Genomic DNA, 13,698 nt, shown 5'->3' on the forward strand with positions numbered 1-13,698 from the left:
TTGTCAGGAAATATTGTTGATGATCGTGAGCATCAAGACGCTGAGCTTAAAGGTGGTAAATAAATGAGAAGACCTTAATCACTGTGTTTAGACCAACATTCCCCCCCCTTCTTATTCACAATCTACAGGGATCAAAACGCACTTGCGTCTTTCAGTTTTTGACTTATCTGCTGTCTCTGCACAATAGTTTATTCATGAAATCTTCCTAGAAGCACTTGAGCACATTGTCTATAGGTGGCTGCAGAATGCTGCATATTCTGTTTTTTCATTGAGGACATGTCAGCTGCCTTGATTGTGAATTTCATATCTTACAAGATGCCAGCAAAACATGCCTTAAAATCATGCCTTGATTCAATGCCTTTTGATTCTTCATTTTCATATTTTGAATTGAGACAATTGGCATTGTACAGTATAATAGGGCAATAATCAAATATGTTTTATTAGGATAGTCCCAAGGATGGGGCCTTGGCCTTCTCAGTCTTAAAAAAAAAGGTTAGAGTAATTTTCCCAAACGTCACATTTTGTTCATTTATTTTATTAGAAAAAGAATTTAACAGTTTAGAAACAAGATTTTCCACTGAAAGGGCAACCATTGATACATAAAAATACATCTAAAAGCAGAGTCATAAATGTTGTCTATGAAGCTTTCGATATGCTTTACCGAAGTTTAAATAATAAATATTAATGCAGCACCCCAAGTTCAGAAGTGAATATTTGTGTCAGTCATAGGCAGGGTGCTACTGTCTGTTCAAATGTATTAATTTGTTTTTCTTTATAAAATATGAAAAATATAATTTCCAGATACATGCTCTTAAGAGCAGATGAATAACATTCACTACGATGTAGTGTGGTCACAAATCCAGTAGCTTCACAATTTCTTTGTTCATCTGTAACATGAGCAGGTGGACCTTTCAGCGAGACATCATCCGCACAAACTCTGAAAAGACAAAAAAAAAAGTGTCAGAAGAATAGGACTACTTTCATCTCCTCAGAGATCCAATGTCGACAAAGACAATTTCTCTCACCCTCAAAGTCCACCAGACCATCTCCGTTGAGGTCAACGTCTCGAAGAATCTCGTTGATCTCTCTGTTGGTCACTTGTTCTCCCATGAGCTTCTTCATTGCTTCACGCAGCTCAGTCAAACTGATCTGACCATCCCCATTAGAGTCAAACTGGACACAGAGGGGACAGATGTTAAGACTCACACATAAATGCAACAATTCCTTGTGCTATACATCAATAGGAAACATACAAAAGTTTGTTTGAAAGGCAGTCACAGTGTCATTCTTTGTACCGCCACTAGAGGGTCTCAAAAGACATTTTCAAATTCTTCATATTTTACTTCAGTACCATAGTTACCTCTGTTGACTGAATTATTCCGAATGACACAACCAATCATCTTATCTACATCAGGCCTCTCATTCTATCTGATACAATCTGCAATGTTAGACCCTTTTTAGGGTTCCATTTCAGCACCCCTGAAATAACATTAAGAACATTATTTGTAACTAATGTCCAAAATGTTTTATTTTGGACTTCTCGTGTTAGTTTATTTTTACTTAACTGTTACAGACAGTTGTAGAACCATAAGTACAACAACTAGTACAAAAAGCTTAACTAGAAAAGGTTTAATATCAAATGTTCTGGTTTGCAACATTATTTTTTTCCCACATCAAAGACCGCCACCTTTGCGGTTTACATAATGCTTCATTGGAGCTTTAACTCGCCTCAAATAAATCTATTTGATCGGGCTGACCTGAAGCGGCTCCGATGGAAATCTTTCTGAGCATGACAGCGTCAGATGCATCTGTCAGAACAGTTAGATGGTTCCTTTTTTTCATGCCTGCTCCCCTTTTGACTTTGATAACATGACATGTCCACAACCTGACATATACAAGTTTTATCAACCTAACAGCAACACCCAGAAAGCATTTATGAACACAGCAAAATGATTCTTTCCCATCAAAATTTTATCCATCTTGAACTTGAATCTCTCTGATTAAATATGTAACATTTGTGACTTATTGTTCTAGCAGCATTTTTTTAAATTTATTATTACACCATGTTATTTCTGAATGGCACAATTTCTGTCCTGCCTGCAGGTCGCACTTCACATTTTCCACAGCAGGCGTTCTGACTTGTCACAGCAAGACAAATGCTGCTCTAATGAAATAAATGATGACTCAGCTTCTTTTAAGCTGTTCCAGCATGAATGATACCAGGACCATAGAACCAGCTCCCCTGAGTGGAAAGTAGTCATAAACGGTTTCTACAACACTGGTGATTTTCTTGCTGTGACATGTCAGAATTGTCTGTTGTGAAAAGTGTTGATTAGGAAAAACTCCAGCTATGGTCGTTATTTGAACCTTGATGAAGAGAGACACAGTATTTTTTAAATGTGGCTCTTTAACAACACGTCAAGAGCTGTTACCCCTCCATGTATGAGTGCCAGAAAGGTTGTGACAGGTGAAGATGTTTACTATCTTTAGCGCAAAGGTATTTTAAGTATCTTTCTAAACTCTTGTTTCTTTATCAATCACGTTGATTGATCCTTTTAGGAGCACATATTTTTCCTTTAACAGCATGAACGACAATAATCGCACCATTGATCGCTCCATCCGAGCAAATTTTGCAATGCAGCGGTTAATAGTGGTCAAATTTACACATGACTTTGACCAGTTAGAATCGAGTGTTATAGCTAACAACATTCAGCCTCCAGTATCACTCTGCGTATCCTGACCTCTTTGAATGCGTCTCGTAGTTCCTTGACTCCGATCATGTCGGCTGTCTCTGCCAACATCTTTGGTCCCATCAGCTCCACAAAATCCTCAAAGTCCAATTTCCCTCCACCTGCAAACAGAGAAGTCACGGGTCATGTCTGTTCCTCTCTAATCTCATCACTCACTCTCATAACCCTTTCCAAGAAATGTATTTAACAATTACCGCTTGCACATTTATTCAGCAAACTAGTCGGCCTATTTTATTGTTGCGTTCCGACTGTGCTTGTAGTCATTATTATGTTATTTTCTTTTCTATGTGGTTTGTTCCTAACTGTGGGCCCTGGCATGTTCAATTCTGTTCTATTTCATGCTATTCATTTTTGTTACTCTCCTGTTTTTCACTATTACATTTTAGATTTTTTAATGTTTCCTTTTCCACTCTTTTGTAATTCACTTATCTTGTTCTGGTCTCTGTTTCTCTTCCTGTCTCTTCCTTGTTCTGCTATATTTTATTCCAGCCTGTTGTTCATTTTGTCTTCCAGTTATTTTCTCTTCCTGTTTACATTCTGTTTTCCATTTGATTCTTTTCGTATTTGTACCTGCTCTGTTCTTATTCTGTCCTGTTATGGTTTGCTCTATTGAACACTGTTCTGTAATCTCAGATGTTCCCGTTTGTTGTTCCATTCAAAAATGTATCAGATTTGATCTCGTCCTATTTTCCTTTTTGTCTTTTTCTATTGCATTTTTTGCTCTGTTTGTGTTCATTCTATTTGATTCTATCCTATTCGATCACATGTTCTAGGCTGTTGTTCCACTCACCGATCTGCTGGCTCAGTTCGATGAGCTCCATCTCTGTCGGCATGTATCCCATGGTCCTCATGCACTCCCCGAGATCTTTATGACTGATGTAACCTTTTTTGTTCCTGTCGAACTCCAAAAACGCCTCACGGAGCTCTGACAGAAACACGATAAAAAGACACACGTCAGTGTTTCTCAGTCAGCTGACGTGTTTGACGTGCTGGATGTTTGTTGTAGAGAAAAACACCTCACCGTCAATCTCCTCTGGTCTCAGCTCTCTGTCCTGTCAGAGGACGTAGAGACACATATTAGCTTCACATTTCTTTACATTTCTAAACCTTTAAGACACAAACAAACACACACACACACACACACACACACACACACACACACACACACACACACACAAATCTAACTTGTAGTCAAAGTACTTGAGGGTACAAGACAACCACTGAATAGGGAAACACGTTATAAGCAAAATGAAGAAAATGAGAGAAATAATGAATGGATTTGGACCTGATGTGGTTCAACAGTACGGATTGATTGAATGAGATGTACACAGTTTAAACTATCCTCTTACATTCCCTCAAAACTGAGCTCATGCATTGTTAGAGCCATCTATAAAGTAACATAACTAACAAATGTAATGTAGCTCTTCAGTAAGCTGTATTTAAAGACAAGCCCAGTGCGTCTACAAATGAAAACTGTTTTTATGTGGATTAAAATGTGTTGCATTATCATACAGCACATTTCATTTAACATTAAACCACCAGGAATCTCCAGATTAATTGTGGGAAGTTACCAGGCAACAAACATCTGGAGGTTTAGTTAGTACGGAGACCCTTGTATACATTGTTCAGACACATGTGTGTACATATATATTTCCGTGTTCTATCTTGCACATAGCACTCTAGCTCTCACGCAAGTCCGCACAAACTCACCACAGTGGAGGGCTTTACAATGAGAAAAACACGGGACTAATCCTCTCAGATCCTTCATCGTTCATTTACTTTTGTGTTCCCTCTGCCTCGTTTTATCACACAACAAACTAAATGCATATGTTTGAACCAAATTACAAAATGAATAGACTTCCTCTAAGTTTAAAACAATGGATTTAACAACACTAATTAGCATGAAAGAAACGGTTGACACTCTGCCATGCTTAAAGTAAACTACAGGACCACCTACAAATCATTTCCATTTAGTCTTATTGTGCTAGAAAGAAGAATGGGATGGCACAAATTGGATCTAGTGTTATTGCTTTAGAGAGAACCTGGAGCCTTCAGGGGCCTCCTCTGGGGCCCAATGTCAGCCCGTCACTCTTTCTGTTCAGCCTTCACCTCACATCACTCTGTGACGCACATTTTAGTGTAAGCTCCCCAAAAGCCGGTCAATAATTTCCATTGAAGTGAGAGATCGATTCCTTGGAGCATGTGTGTTGCCAGCAGTTTTGATTGTAACGGATGGCGATGGGATTACACAGCTGGTTGGGTGGTGAGCAGGAGGGTCAGCCACGGTGAGGATGAGAATGAATCAGCACAAGTGGAAGAAGTTGTGTGAGGGCACAGGGTTCACGTTTCTGATGCGATGTTACATACGAGTGTTAGTGAAAAGCCCTCTTTAAGGAAGACGCAAGCCGGCCCCGCAATGTTGTGCAGCATGTTGCAGTTCTTCACCAGCGCACCGAAAGTTTCCCTGTACGGCTTTTCCTCCATGTCCTGATCCTCTTCTTCCTCCGGCTGCAGACTCTCCTGGCCCCCTGCCCTCATCTTACCCCTGAGGGGCCCATCCATGACCCCCTTCAGAGGCAGACCAGACTGTTATTCAACCACAGCCACACAGTGTATGTAGGACCGATTTCTTCACTCTTGAACACTATTATTTCTTTCTAGGAACATCATAAAGCCATTATTTTCACACAAACATGAGTTAGAATGTGGATGAAAACATGGCTGCAGTCTCTTCTTCTTAATATTGTTCATGTTAAGGACTGACAGTAAGCACTCTTAAAGTAAGAGGATGCAAAGTGTGTTATTGATTTAAATTAATTTAGTAATTTTTCTTGCAACTACAATACAAAAAGACCTGTTGGCTAGTTAAGAACAAACAGTTCTTCTTTTAGCAACTCTTGAAAGTTTAAGTATAAAGGCAGGTAGTCAAAAAGCTGCAAAAACCCAATGGTCTCTTTTACTATTATTTTCTTACAAATAAGTAGTTACTTACTCTAAATCTCTCTAATGCAAGACAAGCTCCAGTCTTACCAGTACGAGACACAGCAGGCTTACCTTCATTTTGTTTTTCATTGATGGTTTGGTGCAGTTGCCCATTACCCGCAGGCTGCCCTGGTCAACTAGCAATCTCACCCTGTCGGTCTCCTCCAGCTTCCCAAATATATTCCTTCACTTTTCTCTCTCTGTATTTCAGATCTTATTTTTCGAGTTTTTATCTCTTCGTCCACTTCTCCCCCTGCCCTCTTCACTTTGGACGTCTCAGGGGTCGGGCTCAGACTCGAGCTCTGACATCCCTCTGTGTCCCATGCTTGTAATCGGTCATCACGTCTGATGCTGCACAGATGAAAAAACTGCTCTAATCCATGCTTGAGCAACCCCTAATGACTCCACCCATCTCTATGTCATCCAAAGTCTACAACGCAGCAAAAAAAACAGTAAAACCCAAATGAACTCTCCAATGCAGCTCTCTTGTTTGTTTCTTCAAAGCAACAGCAGCAACACTATTTGCTCCTCCTCACACTCAAACGTTTTCAATCCCCCCCCCCCCCCCCTCTCTGTCACACCCTCTTTTGGCGTTGCTTGCTCTCTCCTCCCTCCCTCCCTCAGTTGTCCACATGTTGCACGAGCATTCAAACGACTTCCTCTACAGTGTGAAGATTTTTAAAGTGAGAATTAAGGCCATGTAAACAGATGGGGATTAATCCGTACAAAAGGATCGACCTTAAGAAAAGAGGAAGTGATACAGTAACGACAGAGAAGAAAACATGAGAGCGAATGTGATGAACCGTACATTAATGAATAAATAAATAACCTAGACCTCATCAAACAGAAGTAAGCAGGTTAAACTGAACTACAAATCTCAATATATTGGGTTTTAATCCGAAACAGTTTTTATCGTCTTTTATCTACAATGAACATTTTGTCAGAGATAAGTCGCTACTATGTTATTTTAACCACCACTTTTTATGTATCTGCTGCAACTTAACTTTGACATTTTTTTAGCAAAGCATTAAAAAAGATTATTTATAGACAAGATGGAAGGAACAAAGTTCAAACAAAACATCTTTAGAGAAAAAATATTGTAGATTAAACTGTGGTCTATTACAGCACTTTGATTGAAGGTGCTTTATTATTATAAGAATTATTATTATTATTATAATTATTATTATTATTATGTCACCAACCATATAATAAACCATAATATTAGGGGGTAAAATAGAGTTTAAAAAATATCTGGTTTGAAAAAAAGATGTTCCTGTCCCACACTTTTTTTTATTTATGGTGATCCCTTCAGAGTTGAAAAAGCTTTGTCACAGATCAACTAGTAAACTACCAAACGTGTGATTATCAAAGCTACATCAAGTCCTCTCTTATTCCTAAAAAAGGTAAGAGTTGATCTCTTGAGCTCTGAGTTTGAAATATTTTCAGAGAAAGCTTAAATGCTACAAAGTTTAAAATGTACCAAATCCTTTAACTGATGAGCTTAGATACTGGAGCAACTGACAGCTTATGAAACAGACTCTGATCAGGTCTCAGGATGGACTTATGATGAAGTAATAGTGCATGAAGAACTTGACTTATAACTCCCTGGAGCTAGTTTGGACAAGCTTACTAAAATGATGAAAAAAAAAAAATACATTAAAATGAGATGAGTGCAATGCTAAGTGGTCGGGTAAGCATCTGTGTGTGTGTGTGTGTGTGTGTGTGTGTGTGTGTGTGTGTGTGTGTGTGTGTGTGTGTAGTAGCTCTTACATTTTTGGTTTGAATGTCTCCATTGGAAAACATGGGAGAAACAGGAAAACACTGACCTCCCAATTTTTTATACATTCATCTAAAGTTGTCCCTCAAAGTGATAATAAAGGAACACAATAAATAAAACACGACAATTAATAAACAACGTGCAGGCCCTTACATACGAAAATATTTGTGTCGCGTTTCATGAGACTTGCATTACGGCCCTCTCATAAGACACATTTATTGTGTGGTCCAAACTCAAAACACAAATGTGACATCCCTGATCGTTGGCCTATGTCACCACTAGAGGCCGCTTTAGGACGGATCTACAGTGATAACCATCTGACAGCTGCTGCAGTGAAGTAATTATACAACTTCTGTTCTATTTTAGGCAGAGCTCAGGGGAAGGTCTAGATGAGTGATGTGCAGCTTAAGAGCGAAGACTGTAAATTAAATCTTAAGTCTGAAAAAGACCCTAAGTAGAAACAGTTTGGGTCTGAAACACTCTAAGAGGGATCCAGAGGGCATGAAGACCAATATGAGGGCTATTGATTGGGTAAAATACGACTACTATTTTAACTAATCACTCATTTGTAACAAACATCTATCTTGGAAATGCTCTAATGTATTTTGCTGGAAATAACATAAAATCATGCCCTGGCCAATAAAACAGACCAAACAGAGTTCTTCCTTTCTTTTAGAAGACGGTTAGATGCCAATAACTCCACAAATGACATGGTAGCACAAGTAAAGAATCACACATCACATCTTCAAGGAAAAAGTGTTGTCTTTATACCTTGGTTATTATTTGCACAGATGCACCTTCAAATCGTCCAGAAAGGTTATTAAAATCTTGTGTGCATGCGTTTCCCTGCAAATATTGGTCTGAACACACGATGCTTACAGTCTGCTTGCATTTCCTTCACCAAAGCCACATTTCCACAGATAAGCTGCGTCTGTGCATGTTTAAGTATTTCTGGTGTGTGATACAGAACCGCAGTCTTATGTAATGGAGGTACATCTGAAGTGTAAAGTACCAAACAAGGTCAGAACAATTAAAACAAAAAAAAAAACTACACTTGAGTTGTTGTTTATTTCCCCAGTTAGGATTGTGGTGACAGATGTGGTGTAAAAAAAGCTTCAGGTGGAAGGTGCATCTATGTTCTTAGTATTTGCTCGTTGCTTATTCTTACACACAAGTTTCATCGGCAACATCTTCGACACTGAAAAGGTAAAAAGCCTTGTTTTGTTTTTTTAATACTGAACCACTTTTAGTCCAACAGAACAAACCAACACATTCCTATACATAAGAATCCAACCAGTAAAATCATCTAAAGTTCAATCTACTCTCATAACTCAATCCAACTTCAACAGAACTGACACCAGCAGCTGCATTAATAAACCAAGACACATCCAATACCATTAAGCCTGATTAATTACCAGGCAGGATTCTCCACTATTAGCTGTCTCAATTTATCATGCACATGAGATGCTGCTGTGTGTTGAGTGTGTATGTGTATGTGTATGTGTATGTGTGTGTGTGTTTGTTTGCAGGCCTATTTAGATCTGTTTTGAATACCTGTTAACTGCTTGTCTCCAGGGTACAGCATCGAAACGACTGACACAAGCGGTTCTAGGTTTATTTTCACACCAGACACACAATCATGTGTTTGTGTTGGTGTGTAAGGGATTGAGATGGGTAGCGCTCGGGTCAAGTGACTCTGCTCTTTGTTGGGGACTCAGCGTACTCTTGCAGCCCTCTGTAACAAACAGACGTATCATGAACTGATCTGGTGTCAGATGTGCTGGTGTCCACTAACGAGAGCTGTCAATCAATGAAACAAAAGAGGAGACAGACTAGACAGTGAGGACGGAGGGGATGAGGATGTATATAACACTGTCAGCACTGATGCATGAAAATGTAAGAAATATTTAATGTTGTAGTTGGTCAAGGCTGAGTTCTATTTATCATATTTATCATACATATATGTTAGGAGAAGAGTCTTATTAATTATGTTTCATGTTTTATAGGTTGATCAAAACCTCACTCCCACATACTCAGTCGCCCTTCTCTTAATTTAGATCATATGCATCATCACTGACATCACGTTTTTCTCTTGATTTAAAGAATTCCTGTTTTTAACCTCAGGAACAAAAGTGTTCAGTGTGTGCCGATGGGATCAGGTTATTTTCTTCTGTCATATCAGAAAAAAATCCTTGATCACAAGCTGAGGTCCAAAGCAGGAGGCAAGAGAGGCTTTAACTTTAAAGTAATCCTTTTTTGTTTGAAATTTCATACAGACTCTCACCACAAAGCCGGCACTTTCTCACACCATGATCCCACATGTCTGACCGCGACAGATGCTGTAACGTACTGAGCTGTGTGTCGTGTGTCACTGCTTACCATGAAAGTGATGGGATGCTGAGATCGAGTCAGATCTGTGGCTGACGATGGCCGTATCCGTTGCGGATTACACTCATAATGTCTCCCAAAGTAAAGGAGTTTTAAGCCTCTAAAACACACGCTATCTGCATCCTTAGGTTTAGCCACTAGTCCTTTTCGGCTCACATTGCCATTTGCAGAAGGATTTTAGTTTTTCTTTTTAAAGGCGAAATGGGTAAAATTGTGTTGACCTGCAGCTTTGTGACCTTTTGCACTATGGGGTCAAGGGTCAAGGGAGAGACGGCTACTTACAAAATCTGAGTGAAGGCAGGCTTTTAAGTTGAATTAGAAGGCTTAGGGTTTCAGTAAGGGCATCGCTGGGACATTCAATAGCCCGGATGACTTCATGCAGGAGCACATGATACACACACAGACTGACACACACACCCACAAACACACAACCACAAGGAGGAACTCATTGGGTCGCACACACACACACACAGCAGCAGCAGATGGCTCCTACCTGTCCAAACACAGAGTCCACTATGGGCAGCAGGTCGACAGCCTCAGCCTCCTCTTTCTCGTTCTCTCTCCTCGGTGGTCCCTCCATCATCTCCTCCAGAGTCCGCTCCAGCTCCTCACTCTCCTCAGCCCCCCCGGCCCCAGCTTCTGCTGCCATCATCGCCGGCCTTTGAAGGTGAGGAGGGAGCGGTGAAGTGATCTGAACGTCTGCGGTTCCTAGGTCGATGGATCGCTTCTTCTGCTTCTCCACCTTCTTCTTGATGGCGGCCTGCACCTGAGGAGGGGAGTAAAGAGTTGGAGACTCAGGAAATCTCTGTTCCCCCCTCTGATGCGAAAACCTCATTTTTGATGAATTACGTCGGGAATTTTTGTAAGCAGCACAAAAAAACACAGTTTTTCATCAGTATTGGAAAAAAAAAAGCATGCTCAATTAACACAATGCATAATACTGCCTTCAAAACAATTAAAAGAGAAATTAAATTACTAAATGAATACATGCCATGCTTTCTAAAAAAATGCTTTATTAAACCCCTTCAGATGGAGCCCCGGGTGTACTGTATTAGCCGGGCTTTCACACCATCTTTCCATTTAGACTAAGCTCCAGCTAGCATTAAGCTAACCTCTGATTAATAGGCGTTAATTAGTGGTGAGGAAGAACTGCAAATTATTTTATATTAAATAGAGACATGTTGCTTACACTTAATATGGAGAACATGCAGAAGATCGCATTTTGTCATCACATTATTGAATGATGTAATTGCATACTGCAGATTTTTCTCGTAGGCTTATTGAGTTCAGTCTTTTATCATGAAGCTAAGCTGAAAGATGCTATATAGACAAACAGATCATTTATTTTAATCCAGCCCCATTATGTCAACTTCTGACTGAACACATAACAGAAATACATTGGTTGAGCTTTGTCTCAGACACAGGAGAGTTTCCTCTTTAAATAAAGAGCATCTTCTTAGTAAGCTGAAAACTTATAGATGCACCAAATATGGGAGGATTGTTTCTTTTGAATTAGTGATATACTATATTTACAGTTGATTTCCTGAAAATTATCATCTTAAAATTACCTTTTTTTTTACTGAATTTGTTGCAACACAAACATATTCACACCAGTCTGATTCAAGGCATCATGAAGAGCATAAACATGCTCATGACCGCACCGAAAAGCAGTAAAAAGTATGTTTATAAGGAGAAGGAAGAGAAATCATTACACACATGAAAACAGTGAACACACTCGTACTGTACTTACATAGTTCTGAAAATAAATAGACGGCCATAATCACGCACCTGTTTTGCACTCCTCTCCGATGGCACACTCATGGTTGCAGCACCGCCTCCTGCAGCGGACGTCTCCCGAATGATCATGAACATCTCGTAGTCACAGGCTCACACACACACACACACACACACACACACACACACACACACACACACACACACTCTCTCTCTCTCTTTCTCTCCCTCGTTCTTCCTCCCCCTCCCTCACCTTCTGTTTGCCTTTTCCCTGCTCTCCTCTCTTCTGCTCTAGTTCTTGGTTTCTTCTTCTTTTGTGTTAAAAACCTTAACCAAAGTCTGCTACAGACCATAAGATTTCTTAAATTTCAGATAAAATTTGCTTTAAAAAAATCAGCTCTGTGATAGGGTAAGGACTTCAGTTGTCCCAGGTAAAATAAAATGAAAAAAATAGCCTCAGGTTTTCCTGTAAAAAAGAATCCAAAGAAATATTCTTCGAGTTCCTCCTCTGTCTCTATATTCCCTCCTGTCGTTTCTCTCACTGTTTCTCTATGCTGCTGTCCATATGTGTCTCTGTGTGGTGCAGGTGAGGCGGTTTTATCATCAGCTGTTGTGTTGGCGCTGGGATTGAGTTCCAGGTCCTCTGCCCCCACTCCTCTATCTCCTGGTCCTTTAGGCGACACTTTATACCTCCTGAACTTCACCTCTCTCACGTTATCTACCTGTGACACAGCGACCCCTCTCTCTCTCTCTCTCTCTCTCTCTCTCTCATCCTTTTCCTCTCTGTCTTTCACCTTTGTTTCCTTCATCACAGGTGAACACTGCTCAGCTTAAATACGTGTTTTTGACATGTGTTTCTAGACTCTTTCATCATTTCATCATCTTTTCCCCTCTTGTCTTTATTTCATGCTTTCTCCAAACCTTGAGTCTTTCTCATCTCCATCATTCTCCTCCGGCAGTAATCCATCTTCTCTTCAAACTCAATCTATCCTCCCTAAATCCCCTGTCCTCCCCCCCTCTGTCAAATTTGGAGCCTTTTTTGCAACACAAATTGGATTTTTTTTTTTTCCCCCCCGAGGTGCACAGGTCAGAGAGGAGAGAGAAGGAAAGAGAGGGAGTGATACATTAAAGTCAGCCGCTGAGTGATGATGAAAGACTTTTTTTTTTTTTTTTTTCATATCTACAAAGCATCACTTCAATGTTTTGCTGCATGTATAATCTCATCTAGCGAGCATGGCTGAGCACACGCAGGTGAGCGCTTCACGAGGGATCTCTATTTTTAGACGTGAATGTCCACACGCGTGTAAACATGTTACAATCCTTTTGAGCTCGTAAAAAAGGGGCAGATAGCTTTGAAGCTTTTATCGAAAGAAATTAACTCAACTAAATCTTCACGTCCAGCAAAGAAATCTTTAAAAAAGCAGCAACTTTCTTCGAGAGAAATAGCTTCCTATTCATCTGTCTTAAGTCGTCAAAAACAGACATGTCAGCAGTTGTTTTCAGCTCTTCCCCCTATTTTTTGCGTCCCCTCAAAATCTCGCTCTCGCTCTGCGTCTCCTGTTTACCTGAATTAAACATCTCTCCCCCTATAGCGTGTACTTCTTACAGGGTTTAATGTATAGCTTGCCTTCTCTCGAGTTTCTGATGAGGTTTCCATTAATCACTTCTTTCTGCTTTTTTGGCCCATCTCGCTGTGCCTCTCATCTATAATTGATGGCGGGTGGTAAATTCTGGAGTGGAGACAGAAAAGAGATCCATTACAGAAAAGCTGAGTAACACAGTAAAAATAGGGGGGTTTTTATTTTTGGAAAAGATCAGTCATGTGAGAGAGGAAAGATGAAGGATGGATGAGCAAGATGAAAGAGACTGAGACACCGACGCTTCATGGAGGTGGTGCAAAAAGAGTCGTTCACCTTGAGCCTCTCTGAAGCTGATCAGAGACGGGGATGAAAGACACAGGGAGTGGCAGGACAGCAGAAAACGTAGAGGTGAGGGCTTGTGTTACTGCGTGTTGATCCGCAAACACTAAGATCTAATTACAGATCAGGGTTGGACTTGACATGATCC

At 40.1% G+C, this 13,698-nt stretch overlaps 2 protein-coding genes across 5 annotated transcripts in view; both read right to left on the reverse strand.

Moving 5' to 3' along the window:
* Positions 1–13,698, reverse strand: part of selenoh (selenoprotein H) — a 291,866-nt gene that overhangs the window by 102,552 nt on the left and 175,616 nt on the right. The window lies entirely within an intron of this gene.
* On the reverse strand, positions 520–12,261 carry cabp2b (calcium binding protein 2b). 4 transcript variants are annotated; one of them, XM_061048036.1, is made up of 7 exons: positions 11,686–12,261; positions 10,391–10,663; positions 3,772–3,802; positions 3,541–3,675; positions 2,742–2,851; positions 1,026–1,173; positions 520–937 (listed from the first exon to the last, which is right to left on the reverse strand). In XM_061048036.1, exons 1-7 carry the CDS (start codon positions 11,767–11,769, stop codon positions 912–914), a joined length of 807 nt encoding a protein of 268 aa, XP_060904019.1. In that variant the 5' UTR covers positions 11,770–12,261; the 3' UTR covers positions 520–911. The 4 variants fall into 4 exon arrangements, with proteins under 4 accessions (XP_060904019.1, XP_060904020.1, XP_060904022.1 ...); XM_061048037.1 differs by lacking the exons at positions 10,391–10,663; positions 11,686–12,261 and adding exons at positions 5,118–5,318; positions 5,805–6,266; XM_061048039.1 differs by lacking the exons at positions 10,391–10,663; positions 11,686–12,261 and adding an exon at positions 5,805–6,258.

Source organism: Labrus mixtus, chromosome 10 (genome assembly GCF_963584025.1).
Source record: "Labrus mixtus chromosome 10, fLabMix1.1, whole genome shotgun sequence".
NCBI lineage: Eukaryota > Metazoa > Chordata > Actinopteri > Labriformes > Labridae > Labrus > Labrus mixtus.